Source organism: Hemitrygon akajei, chromosome 15 (assembly GCF_048418815.1).
Source record: "Hemitrygon akajei chromosome 15, sHemAka1.3, whole genome shotgun sequence".
Taxonomy (NCBI): Eukaryota; Metazoa; Chordata; class Chondrichthyes; order Myliobatiformes; family Dasyatidae; genus Hemitrygon; species Hemitrygon akajei.
In genome coordinates, this window is record NC_133138.1 from 4,477,226 (window position 1) to 4,490,616 (window position 13,391).

Sequence of the window (13,391 nt, forward strand, 5' to 3'; positions counted from 1 at the left end):
ACAGCAGTTCCGTATAAATACTATAGCAAATAGTAACTAGTTTACGCACTAGAAAACATAACTACAGATTAGAACACCTTCTGCAGAAATATAAAACTTAGTACAGAGAAGATCAGGAGAAAACCAAAACTAACCTACCCGCGAAAAATTATAGAAGAATAAAGTAAGAGAAAGGGGGAAAAAAAGGTTAAAAAAAAAAAAGGGAAAATTATAAATTCAAGACGAGTATTTATCAACCATTTACAGAGAGGAGAGAAAAAAATTCAGAGATTAGAAAAAAGGGTGAAGAAAAGAAAGAAAATAAATAAATAATTTTAAAAAAGGAAAAATAAATCGGCAATTAAACTGTGAACCAACAAACAGGGAGGCCTTCACTAAAGACTTCAAACCTCCAAAACAAGTTAGAGTCAGTTGTAGAACTCTGTAGATAAAGTTATACAAGAATAAAATAGATTACACACACACCAAATCCAGGGAGAGATTGTCGACAGCCCTTAGAGTTTCAATGAATAATGTCTGAATAATTCACGTAAAGTCTGAGTCCAGAAAAAGTAATTTTACTACGAGAAGTACTTATCCACCGTTTTAGGAGGTCTGATTGGGTTCCGAAGATGACAGGATAGCCGGAAGACTTGCCACAAATGCTTCAGCTTCCTTTGCTGATTTAAACCACTTGTATTTTCCAGTATTAAGCTTGATTCGTAGATCAGCAGGAGTACGAAGAGAGGGTTTAAAACCACGATCAAAAAGCACTTTCATTGCGCCTTTAAACTCAGCGCGCATCTTTAAGGTCTGGGGTGCAAAATCTTCCACAAAGCGAATGGTTGTATCCTGGAAAGAAAAAGAACCTCTGCGATGTGCCTCCACAATCAGACTGTGTTTTACCTGGTATTGATGGAAGCACAAAATTACCGGTCGCGGGCAGGAGCCCAGAATTCCGGAGGGAACGTAAACTCTGTGTGCCCGTTCGAGCTCGGGCGGGTTCGGAAGCAAATCTTTCCCGAATATCTCACAGAGAAACTTGGCGCAAAACTTCACTGTTGATCCCTGTTCGGTGGTCTCTGGTAATCCAAGAATTCTAAGATTGCAGCGTCTGCTGCGATTTTCGAGATCCACCATTTTGGAAAGGAGTTTGTTACATTTTCCCTCTAAGCTGGAACAGAGAGTCTCCAAGTATCAAACACGGCTTTCTAAATCTTCAGAAGTCGAATCGATGCGAGATAAGCGTTCAGCATGTTTGTCCACTTTATCGTTGATCCGATCCAGTTTGTCTTCCAACTGTTTGAAAGCGGTTTTGAATTCCTTTAAAATTTCGTCTCGGAGCTGACCGAGCGCAGCCCGGGTCTCGTCTGAGGGAGCCGTCGCTTCCTTTCTCCCGGATTTAGAACTCTTGCTAGACATTGTAAGTTAGATGTGTTCACAGGCAAGTAAGAGATACCGAAAAAGTTCCTAATTTAAGGTTTAAAAAATTGAGACATTTAGTGCAAAGATAGCGACCGTAACGGAACAAAAGTTCGGAGCAGCTAAGCAATCGCCATCTTACCGGAAGTCCCCATTTCCTTTTGACCTGTTGTGCCAGTAGGCAAATTGAAGCAGATCAAAGTTGCTTTTCAGTCAGGAGTTTGTATATTCCATCGCTGACCTCAAAGCTCTTCATCACAGTGGAACAAGTGCTATTGGATGATATTCATTGAGGAATGTTCCCGCATTCTTCTTGGGCACCGGTATAATCAAAGCCTGCTTGAAGCAGATGAGTGCCTTAGTCTGCTGATCTTCCAGCAAGATGGTGGCGTGACAAGTCACAGTGGCTTCTACGAGGTCAACAAAAGGTGATGCCATCCTACTGATGACAAGATCCTGCTCTATATTAATGATTGCAGGTCTACACCGTCAGTGAATTGCTTGCTGGCAGTGATAATGAAGGAGCTGCACCACAAGCTGCTGCCTGAGTGAATCAAGGCTCACAGTCAAGTAGCGAGTGGCCGTCAAGGTCGCTTTTCTTGAGGTCTCAAGACCCCTTTGGACTTCGTTAATCTGGTACGCTGCAAGTTCGAATCACTGATTTTTTGGATGCGAGCGGGGTGGATGGAGGCGGCCTAGTCCTCAGTTGTAGCAACGACCAGGCCTGCGGCCTCAGTGCCGCCACCCGGAGTGAGGGGACAAAGTTGTACGGTGTCCAAAATGGAGTCAGAGCTGCCCTCCCAGGGTTTCGCTCAGCAGAACACACACTCTTGTGTGGCTGACTGCAAATTTATTTTAGCTGCACTCAATAAACATAGCTTCAAGTTTCAGGGCCACTTGCTTGACTGGGGGCGGCATAGCACAGTTGTGACGACTGAAGATTTAAAATGGACTGAGGGATCTGGACTATATACGCACTGTATATATTTACCTGGTTGTGTTTTTACTGACATTCTATACGTGCTTGTGTACGCGATGACTAGGCTTCAAAGCAATGGTGTTGCTTAGCGGAAGTCAGCCAGTTGACAGATGATATCGGTGGGTCTGGACTCTTATTACGTGTCTGTGATCTTATGTGTGTTTACTGTGAATGACTGTTGGTAATAGGTATTTTACACCTTGACCCTGTAGTAACATTGTCTTGTTGGCACAACTCATGTATGATTATACGACAATTAAACTTGAATTGAATTGAATTGATGTAAAAGTTAAAGATCTAGAAACATAGAAACATAGAAAATAGGTGCAAGAGTAGGCCATTCGGTCCTTTGAGCCTGCACCGCCATTCAGTATGATCATGGCTGATCATCCAACTCAGAACCCTGTACCTGCTTTCTCCATACCCCCTGATCCCTTTAGCCACAAGGGCCATATCTAACTTCCTCTTAAATATAGCCAATGAACTGGCCTCAACTGTTCCTGTGGCAGAGAATTCAACAGATTCACCACTCTCTGTGTGAAGAAGTTTTTCCTCATCTTGGTCCTAAAAGGCTTCCCCTTTATCCTTAAACTGTGACCCCTCGTTCTGGACTTCCCCAACATCGGAAACAATCTCCCTGCATCTAGCCTGTCCAATCCCTTTAGAATTTTATACATTTCAATAAGATCCCCCCTCAATCTTCTAAATTCCAGTGAGTATAAGCCTAGTCGATCCAGTCTTTCTTCATATGAAAGTCCTGCCATCCCAGGAATCAATCTGGTGAACCTTCTCTGTACTCCCTCTATGGCAAGAATGTCTTTCCTCAGATTAGGGGACCAAAACTGCACACAATATTCTAGGTGCAGTCTCACCAAGGCCTTGTACAACTGCAGTAGAACCTCCCTGCTCCTGTACTCAAATCCTTTTGCTATGAATGCCAACATACTATTTGCCTTTTTCACCGCCTGCTGTACCTGCATGCCCACCTTCAATGACTGGTGTACAATGACACCCAGGTCTTGTTGCATCTCCCCTTTTCCTAATCGGCCACCGTTCAGATAGTAATCTGTTTTCCTGTTCTTGCAACCAAAGTGGATAACCTCACATTTATCCACATTAAATTGCATCTGCCATGAATTTACCCACTCACCTAACCTGTCCAAGTCACCCTGCATCCTCTTAGCATCCTCCTCACAGCTAACACCGCCGCCCAGCTTCGTGTCATCCGCAGACTTGGAGATGCTGCATTTAATTCCCTCGTCTAAATCATTAATATATATTGTAAACAACTGGGGTCCCAGCACTGAGCCTTGTGGTACCCCACTAGTCACTGCCTGCCATTCTGAAAAGGTCCCGTTTACTCCCACTCTTTGCTTCCTGTCTGCCAACCAATTCTCTATCCACATCAATACCATACCCTCAATACCATGTGCTTTAAGTTTGCACACTAATCTCTTGTGTGGGACCTTGTCAAAAGCCTTTTGAAAATCTAAATATACCACATCCACTGGCTCTCCCCTATCCACTCTGCTAGTTACATCTTCAAAAAATTCTATAAGATTCGTCAAACATGATTTTCCTTTCACAAATCCATGCTGACTCTGTCCGATGATTTCACCTCTTTCCAAATGTGCTGTTATCACATCTTTGATAACCAACTCTAGCATTTTCCCCACCACCGATGTCAGACTGACCGGTCTATAATTCCCTGGTTTTTCTCTCCCTCCTTTTTTAAAAAGTGGGGTTACATTAGCCACCCTCCAATCCTCAGGAACTAATCCAGAATCTAAGGAGTTTTGAAAAATTATCACTAATACATCCACTATTTCTTGGGCTACTTCCTTAAGCACTCTGGGATGCAGACCATCTGGCCCTGGGGATTTATCTGCCTTTAATTCCTTCAATTTACCTAACACCACTTCCCTACTAACATGTATTTCCCTCAGTTCCTCCATCTCACTAGACCCTCAGTCCCTTACTATTTAGTTATTCAATTGGTCTGCCATGGTCTGAGTGAACACTCCAGCCAGTTGATTAGCACAGGTCTTTAGTACTTAGCCAGGTACCCCATCTGGGCTGGATGCTTTCCATGGGTTCAGTCAATAGACAATAGGTGCAGGAGTAGGCCATTTGACCCTTTGAGCCAGGACTGCCATTCAATGTGATCATGGCTGATCATCCACAATCAGTACCCTGTTCCTGCCCTCTCCCCATGTCCCTTGTCTCCACTATCTATAAGAGCTCTATCTAACTCTCCCTTGAATGCATCCAGAGACTTGGCCTCCACTGCCTTCTGAGGCAGAGCATTCCACAGATCCACAACTCTCTGGGTGAAAAATTTTTTCCTCAACTTTGTTCCAAATGGCCTACCCTTTATTCTTAAACTGTAGCCTCTGGTTCTGGACTCCCCCAACATCGGGAACATGTTTCCTTCTTCTAGTGTGTCCACTCCCTTAATAATTTTATATGTTTCAATCAGGTCCCCTCTCATCTTTCTAAATTCCAGTGTATATTCCAGTCTCCTGAAGAATGCTGTCATGTCGGCCTCAGTAACCGAAAGCACAGAGTGGGAGTTTGTGAAGGTTCCTCCATGTTTTGACAGTCAAAGCAAGCATTGAAGGCATTGAGCTCATCTGAGAGAAAAGCCTTGTTGTCACTTATGTCACTTCATTTCATTTTGTAAGAAGTGGTGGTATTCAACCCTGCCAGAATTGTTGAGCATCCTTCAGTGATTCAAGTTTGGTCTGGAATTGCCACTTCGCCTGTGAGATGGCTTTTGGAGATCATACTTGGATGTCTTGTATCTTGCTTGGTCACCAGACCTGAATGCCACCGATCTGGCACTCAGCAGATTGCCGATCTCATGGTCCATCCAGGGTTTCAAATTGGGGAAGACTGAATGATTTTGCGGGGACTCACTCATCTATAACTGTTTTTATAAAGTCTGGGACAACTGTGGTATATTCAGTTAGATCCTCTCATGAGTCCTTGGATATGGCCCGGTCCACCAACTCAAAGCAATCTCGTTGCCACTGTTTTGCCTCACACAATCACCTCTTTGTTGTGCTTATTTCTGGGGCTTGCTCTTTAGCCTCTGCCTATATGTACATAGGAGAAGGATAGCCAAGTGATGTGCTCAGACTGATGGTTTGAGATGTGTCTATTTTAATGTAAGAAGCATCATGAACAAAGCAGATGAGCTTAGAGCGTGGATCAGTACCTGGAGCTATGATGTTGTGGCCATTACAGAGACCTGGATGACTCAGGGGCAGGAATGGTTACTCCGAGTGCCAGGCTTTCAGTGTTTCAGAAAGGACAGGGAGGGAAGGCAAAGAGGTGAGGGCGTGGCACTGCTGATCAGAGATAGTGTCACGGATGCAGAAAGGAGGAAGACATGGGGAGGGATTGTCTACTGAGTCCCTGTGGGTGGAAATTAGAAACAGGAGGGGATCAAAAACTCTACTGGGTGTTTTTTTATAGACCACCCAATAGTAACAGGGACATGGAGGAGCAGATAGGGAGACAGATTCTGGAAAGGTGTATTAATAACAGGATTGTCATGGTGGGAGATTTTAATTTCCCAAATATTGATTGGCATCTCCCTAGAGCAAGGGGTTTAGTTGGGGTGGAGTTTGTTAGGTGTGTTCAAGAAGGTTTTCTGACACAATATATAGATAAGCCTACAAGAGGAGAGGCTGTATGTGATCTGTGATTGGGAAATGAACCTGGTCAGGTGCCAGATCTCTCAGTGGGAGAGCATTTTGGAGATAGTGATCACAATTCTATCTCCTTTACCATAGCATTGGAATAGGAAAAGACAAGTTAAAAAAGTGTTTAATTGTGGTCAGGGGAAATATGAAGATATCAGGCAGGAACTTCGAAGCATAAATTGGGAATAGATGTTCTCAGGGAAATGCATGGCAGAAATGTGGCAAATGTTCAAGGGATATTTGTGTGGCGTTCTGCATAGGTAAGTTCCAATGAGACAGGGAAAGAATGGTAAGGTACAGGAACCATGGTGTACAAAGGCTGTTAAAAATCTAGCCAAGAAGAAAAGAAAAGCTTACAAAAGGTTCAAAAAACTAGGTGGTGAAAGAAATCTAGAAAATTATTAGGCCAGCAGTAGGAGCTGAAGAATGAAATTAGAAGAACCAGAAGGCGTCTTGAGAAGGCCTTGGCAGGCAGGATTAAGGAAAACCCCAAGGCATTCTACAAGTATGTGAAGAGCAAGAGGATAAGATGTGAGAGAATAGGACCAATCAAGTGTGACAGTGGAAAAGTGTGTATGGAACTGGAGGAGATAGCAGAGATATTTAATGAATACTTTGCTTCATTATTCACTAAGGAATAGGAATTTGGCGATTGTGGGGATGACTTACAGTGGACTGAAAAGCTTGAGCATATAAACATTAAGAAAGAGGATATGCTGGAGCTTTTGGAAAGCATCAAGTTGGATAAGTCATTGGGACTGGACAAGATGTACCTCCAGGCTACTGTGAGAGGTGAGGAAAGAGATTGTTGAACCTCTGACAATGATCTTTGTATCATCATGGGGACGGGAGAGGTTCTGGAAGATTGGAGGGTTGCAGATGTTGTTCCCTTACTTAAGAAAGGGAGTAGAGATAGTCCAGGAAATTATAGACCAATGAGTCTTACTTCAGTGGTTGGTAAGTTGGTGGAAAAGATCCTGAGAGGCAGGATTTATGAGAGGCATAATATGATTAGGAATAGTCAGCATGGCTTTGTCAAAGGCAGGTCATACCTTACAAGCCTGATTGAATTTTTTGAGGATGTGACTAAACACATTGATGAAGGTAGAGCAGCAGATGTAGTGTATATGGATTTCAACAAGGTATTTGATAAGGTACTCCATGCAAGGCTTATTGAGAAAGTAAGGAGGCATGGGATCCAAGGGGACTTTTCCTTGTGGATCCAGAATTAGCTTGTCCACAGAAGGCAAAGAGTGGTTGTAGACGGGTCATATTCTGCCTGGAGGCCAGTGACCAGTGGTGTGCCTCGGGGATCTGTTCTGGGATCTTTACACTTCGTGATTTTTATAAATGACCTGGATGAGGAAGTGGAGGGATGGGTTAGTAAACTTGCTGATGACACAAAGGTTGGGTGTGTTGTGGATAGTGTGGATGGCTGTCAGAGGTTACAGCGGGACATTGATAGGATGCTAAACTGGGCTGAGAAATGGCAGATGTGAGGTGGTTCATTTTGGTAGGTCAAATACGATGGCAGAATAAAGTATTAATGGAAAGACTCTTGGCAGTGTGGAGAATCAGAGGATTTTGGGGTCCGAGTCCATAGGACACCCAAAGCTGCTACGCAGGTTGACTGGTTGAAAAGGCATACGGTGCATTGGCCTTCGTCAACCGTGGGATTGAGTTCAAGAGCCAAGAGGTAATGTTACAGCTGTATAGGACCCTGGTCAGAGCCCACTTGGAGTACTGTGCTCAGTTCTGGTCACCTCACTATAGGAAGGATGTAGAAAGGATGCAGAGGAGATTTACAAGGATGTTACCTAGAAAGGAGAGCATGCCTTAATGAGAATAGGTTGGGTGAACTTGACCTTTTCTCCTTGGAGCGACAGAGGATGAGAGGTAACCTGATAGAGGTGTATAAGATGATGAGAGGGATTGATTGTGTGGAGAGTCAGAGGCTTTTCCCCAGAGCTGAACTGGCTGAAACAAGAGGGCACAGTTTTAAGGTGCTGGGCAGTAGGTACAGAGGGGATGTCAGGGGTAAGTTTTTTTACTCAGAGAGTGGTGAGTGCGTGGAATGGACTGCCGGCGATGGTGGTGGAGGCGGAAACAATAGGGTCTTTTAAGAGACTCCTGGATAGATACATGGAGCTTAGAAGAATAGAGGGCTATGGGTAACCCTAGGTAATTTCTAAAGTAAGTACATGTTCGGCACAGCATTGTGGAGCGAAAGGCCTGTATTGTGCTGTAGGTTTTCTATGTTTCTATACCCTTTGTAATTTTGTATATCTCTATCAAATCTCCCATCGTTCTCCTCGGTTCAAGGATTTTAAATGCTAACCTATTCAACCTTTCCTTTCTTTGTTTGATTTCCAGCATTCTACTAACTTTTGAATTTGATTTCATCAGAAAGATGTGCAGATTATTTTTTTTTTCTTTAAGATCTTACGAGGAAAGCTGAGTGGGCTAGGGCTTTTCTCTTTGGAGTGAAGGAGGATGAGAGGTGATTTGACAGAGGCGTACAAGATGAGAAGAGGCAAAGATCAAGTGTATAGACAGAGACTATTTCCCAAAGTAGAAATGGCTCATACAAGGGGGCATCATTTTAAGGAGACTGGAGGAAAGTATGGGGGGGATATCAGGTAGGTTTTTTGTACAGTGTAGTGGGTGTATGGAACATATTGCCAGGGGTTGTGGTAGTTACATTAAAACATTTAAGAAACTCTTAGATAGGCACATAGATGATAGAAAAATGGAGGGTTATGTGGGAGGGAAGGGTTCGATTGATGTTTATGATAGTGATTAGCTTTATAATATTAGCTTTATTTGTCACATAGTTTATATTCAGCACTACTTCAATGGGCTGAAACGCCTAATTCTGTGCTGGATCAGCCTATAACTCCCAAATATGTTCAAATGCACTTGAAATAATCAAGTTGAGCTGATATTTAATTCATTATTAATTTTGTTATACTCAAATTCAATTATTCCACTGTCAATTACTGAGGAAAGAATGTAATTACTAAGTGATAACTTTGTATTAGCAAATTCTAATATAATTCTGGGTTTAGGAATTTCAACAATGTATTGGTTGTTTGACAATGAAATGTAAATATCTCAGAGCCCAATGGGGTACAGTAACAATATGTTCCATTACTGTACTTGTAATCCACAACCCAAAGCAGTGGGGACTTTGAATTCAGTCAATAAAAATCTAAAATCGTTAATGATGAATATGAAAGCTCATCTGGTTCTGTAACATCCAACAGGGAGGTTCACTAGTTCCCTCTCTCTGTGCAGGGAAGGACAGGAGCTCTCTCCACTCTGCAGGGAAGGACACGAGGTCTCTCCACTCTGCAGGGAAGGACAGGAGCTCTCTCCCCTCTGCAGGGAAGGACACGAGGTCTCTCCACTCTGCAGGGAAAGACACGAGCTCTCTCCCCTCTGCAGGGAAAGACACGAGCTCTCTCCACTCTGCAGGGAAAGACACGAGCTCTCTCCACTCTGCAGGGAAGGACAGGAGCTCTCTCCCCTCTGCAGGGAAGGACAGGAGCTCTCTCCCCTCTGCAGGGAAGGACACGAGCTCTCTCCCCTCTGCAGGGAAGGACACGAGCTCTCTCCCCTCTGCAGGGAAGGACAAGAGCTCTCTCCCCTCTGCAGGGAAGGACACAAGCTCTCTCTCCTCTGCAGGGAAGGACAGGAGCTCTCTCTCCTCTGCAGGGAAGGACAGGAGCTCTCTCTCCTCTGCAGGGAAGGACACGAGCTCTCTCCCCTCTGCAGGGAAGGACAGGAGCTCTCTCCCCTCTGCAGGGAAGGACAGGAGCTCTCTCTCCTCTGCAGGGAAGGACACGAGCTCTCTCTCCTCTGCAGGGAAGGACAGGAGCTCTCTCTCCTCTGCAGGGAAGGACAGGAGCCCTCTCCCCTCTGCAGGGAAAGACACGAGTTCTCTCCCCTCTGCAGGGAAAGATACAAGCTCTCTCCACTCTGCAGGGAATGAGACTAGCTTTCTCCTCTTTGCAGGTAAAGTCACTAGCTCTCTCCACTTGCAGGTAATGTCACTAGCTCTCTCCACTCTGCAGGGCAGAACTAGCTCTCTCCCTCTGCTGGGAAGGTCACAATCTCTCTCCTCTATGCAGCTCACACATTGGAGCATAGTAGCATTATGACAAGGACTGTTAGTCTGGGAAACAGCTTGCCCACAATGTGTAGACAGTATTCTATATTCTTAATGCCACGACAAATGAAGGCAAACATACTATACACCACCTTTCAGAATCAGAATCAAGTTTAATATCACTGGCATAGATTGTGAAATATGTTGTTTTTGTCACAGCAGTACATTGGAGTACATCATAATTTTAAAAAATGGAATTGCAATAAGATTATATATACATATACCTACATACATACATAAGTGTGTGTGTGTATGTATATGTTAAGTTAGTAATGCAAAAAAAAAGAAAAAATCACGAGGTCATGTTCATGGGTTTATTATTGTCCATTCAGAAATCTGATGGCAGAGGGGAAGAAACGGTTCCTGAAATGCTGAGTGTGTGTCTTCAGGCTCTAGTACCTCCTCCATGATGGTAGCAATGAGTAGAGGGCATATCCTGGATGATGGGGTTCTTTCATGACGGATACCAACTTTTTGAGGCATCGCCTTTCTTTACCACCAAATCCACTCGTGTTGCTACTTTCAGGGCGTTGTGGACTTGCACCCCTGTATCACTCTTAAACTTCCTGTTGGTTCATGCTATCCACCTTCTCTGCACTTTCAAACACTTCCTTGTACTCATGTAAGTGCTTTTACCCCTCTGCAAAGATGCTGAGTATCTCCAGCCTTTCATTTGACTTCGTACATGAGCAGTTTTGTTTTTTGTTTACATGTGACTGTTTATTTATATATTTAGAAATACCACACGGAACTGGCTCTTCTGCCCTTCGAGACGTACCAAACAGCATCCCACCAATTCAATGCCAGCTGTACTACGGCCAATTAACCTACTAACTGGTATGATATTGCAATGTAGGAGGAAAGTAGAGCATCCAGAGGGTTACAGAGAAGGACATACAAACTCCTTTCAGACAGCATTGGAATTGATCTCCCAACTTTGATGCTCCAAGCTGTGATAGCATCATGTTAACCACACACTTTCTCATTGATCTTCCCAGGATAAGGACTTTGGAAAACATGCCTTGCATAAAGGACATTCCAACCCCCCGGCAGAGGTAACATCCAGCCTCAAAACCTATCAGCACTTCACTCTGGAAAAGGCTTACCTGGGAGAGGACTTTTTCTGGGCGTTCACTCCGGTGGCTGGTGACTTTATACGCTTCAGATTTTTTACTCCAGTGAAAATAGACAGGTATGTTGGAATTTTACTTTGTGTGATTATCCCCTGTCTCAGGCTCTCTGCACCCACTAATTCCCCTCCCACAGCCCATGGACACTCTCCACCATCACCCACTCTCTCCCCACCCACTGCATCCTCTGCCACAGCCAACAGACACTGTCCCCCTGTCCCTGACTCTCCCCACCCAGTCCCCTCCCACAGCTCGCATACATTCTCCCCCTTCACCAACTCTCCCCTCCCTCTGAATCCCCTCCCACAGCCCACAAGCACTCCCATCACCAACTCCCCCAACCTGCTGAAGACAGACAGACAGACATACTTTATTGATCCCGAAGGAAATTGGGTTTCGTTACAGCCGCACCAACCAAGAATAGTGTAGAAATATAGCAATATAAAACCATATATAATTAAATAACAATAAGTTAATCATGCCAAGTGGAAATAAGTCCAGGACCAGCCTATTGGCTCAGGGTGTCTGACACTCCGAGGGAGGAGTTGTAAAGTTTGATGGCCACAGGTAGGAATGACTTCCTATGACGCTCAGTGTTACATCTCGGTGGAATGAGTCTCTGGCTGAATGTACTCCTATGCCTAACCAGTACATTATGGAGTGGATGGGAGTCATTGTCCAAGATGGCATGCAACTTGGACAGCATCCTCTTTTCAGACACCACCGTCAGAGAGTCCAGTTCCACCCCCACAACATCACTGGCCTTACGAATGAGTTTGTTGATTCTGTTGGTGTCTGCTACCCTCAGCCTGCTGCCCCTCCCACCGGGACAGACACTCTCCCCTTCACCCACTGAATCCCCTGTCACAGTCCACAGACACTCTCCCCCATCATTGACTCGCCCCCCCCTCCCCCGGTTACCCACTCTTCTCTCCCCCACCCACAGAATTCTCTGCCACAGCGTAGTTTGGAGGTGCAGCTGGACATGAGGGAATGTTGCCCCACTTGGAGCCTAGTTCCCTGTGATTCATGAAGGCCTTCTTAACCATCCTATCAACTTGTGTGGTAACTTTGAGGGTTCGATGGATTTGGACCCAAGATCCCTTGTCCAGAAGATGGAAAGTTGTAATAATAGAAGACTCAAACTGCCACAGAATTATTGAGCTCAGAAAAACGTCCTTCGGCTATCTTGTATGAGCTAACCTAAGTGTCTTCCTGAGCTATTCACATTTAACTACATTTGACCCCTGACCTGTCTAAACATTTGACCCTGTTTAAATATTGGAGTTGTAACTGCCTTAACCACTTCCTCTGGCAACTTGTTCCATATACTCACCATTCTGTGTGTGGAAAATTATTCTGCTCTAGTCCCTTTTAAATCTTCCCCCTCTATAAGAGCAAACGGTGAGGTTACCCGGATTTGGCGTTGGAAATAACAGGTGATTTATTAAAATCTGATGCACACCAGGAGGTCAGTCAAATCTGATTTACCTGACCAGGAATTCGATACGGCTTTTACATTCCCCATTGATGAGATTACCAGTAAAACTGTATTCCGATAACAGGATGGTAGCAACAGAAAGACTTAATTCTCCCATCAACAGGTAGTAATTTCTGAATGCTAGCTGTGCCACGCACCAGTGAGGGTAGAAACAGGATCATTTGATGTGCCGGGCTAATTTGGCAGGGGGATGGGAACCTGAGTGAAGGAACTCAGGGACAAGATGGGCAGTAAAAAAAAAGCACAGATAGTGTGCAGTCAGACTTTCAGGAAGGGCAGGAAGATATAGAACAAAATTGTAGCTAGCAGGTTGAGTATCAGCGCATAAGGGATGCAGAATCAAAGAAGGTAGTAAATACAGTACTCAAAGTGTGATATCTCAATACATGGAGCATAAGAAATAAGGTGGATAATCTTGTTGCGCTATTGCAGGTTGTCAGGTATGATGTTGTGGCCATCACAGAATCGTGGTTGAAAGATGACTGTAGTTGGGAGCTGA

At 44.4% G+C, this 13,391-nt stretch overlaps 1 protein-coding gene across 1 annotated transcript in view; it reads left to right on the forward strand.

The window, feature by feature from the left end:
• The window catches only part of mgat4b (alpha-1,3-mannosyl-glycoprotein 4-beta-N-acetylglucosaminyltransferase B), a 275,855-nt gene that overhangs the window by 232,492 nt on the left and 29,972 nt on the right, over positions 1-13,391 (forward strand). Inside the window, exon 11 of the mRNA XM_073067080.1 lies at positions 11,260-11,453. Within this exon, the coding sequence (XP_072923181.1) occupies positions 11,260-11,453 (194 nt within the window). The remainder of the gene's footprint in view (positions 1-11,259; positions 11,454-13,391) is intronic.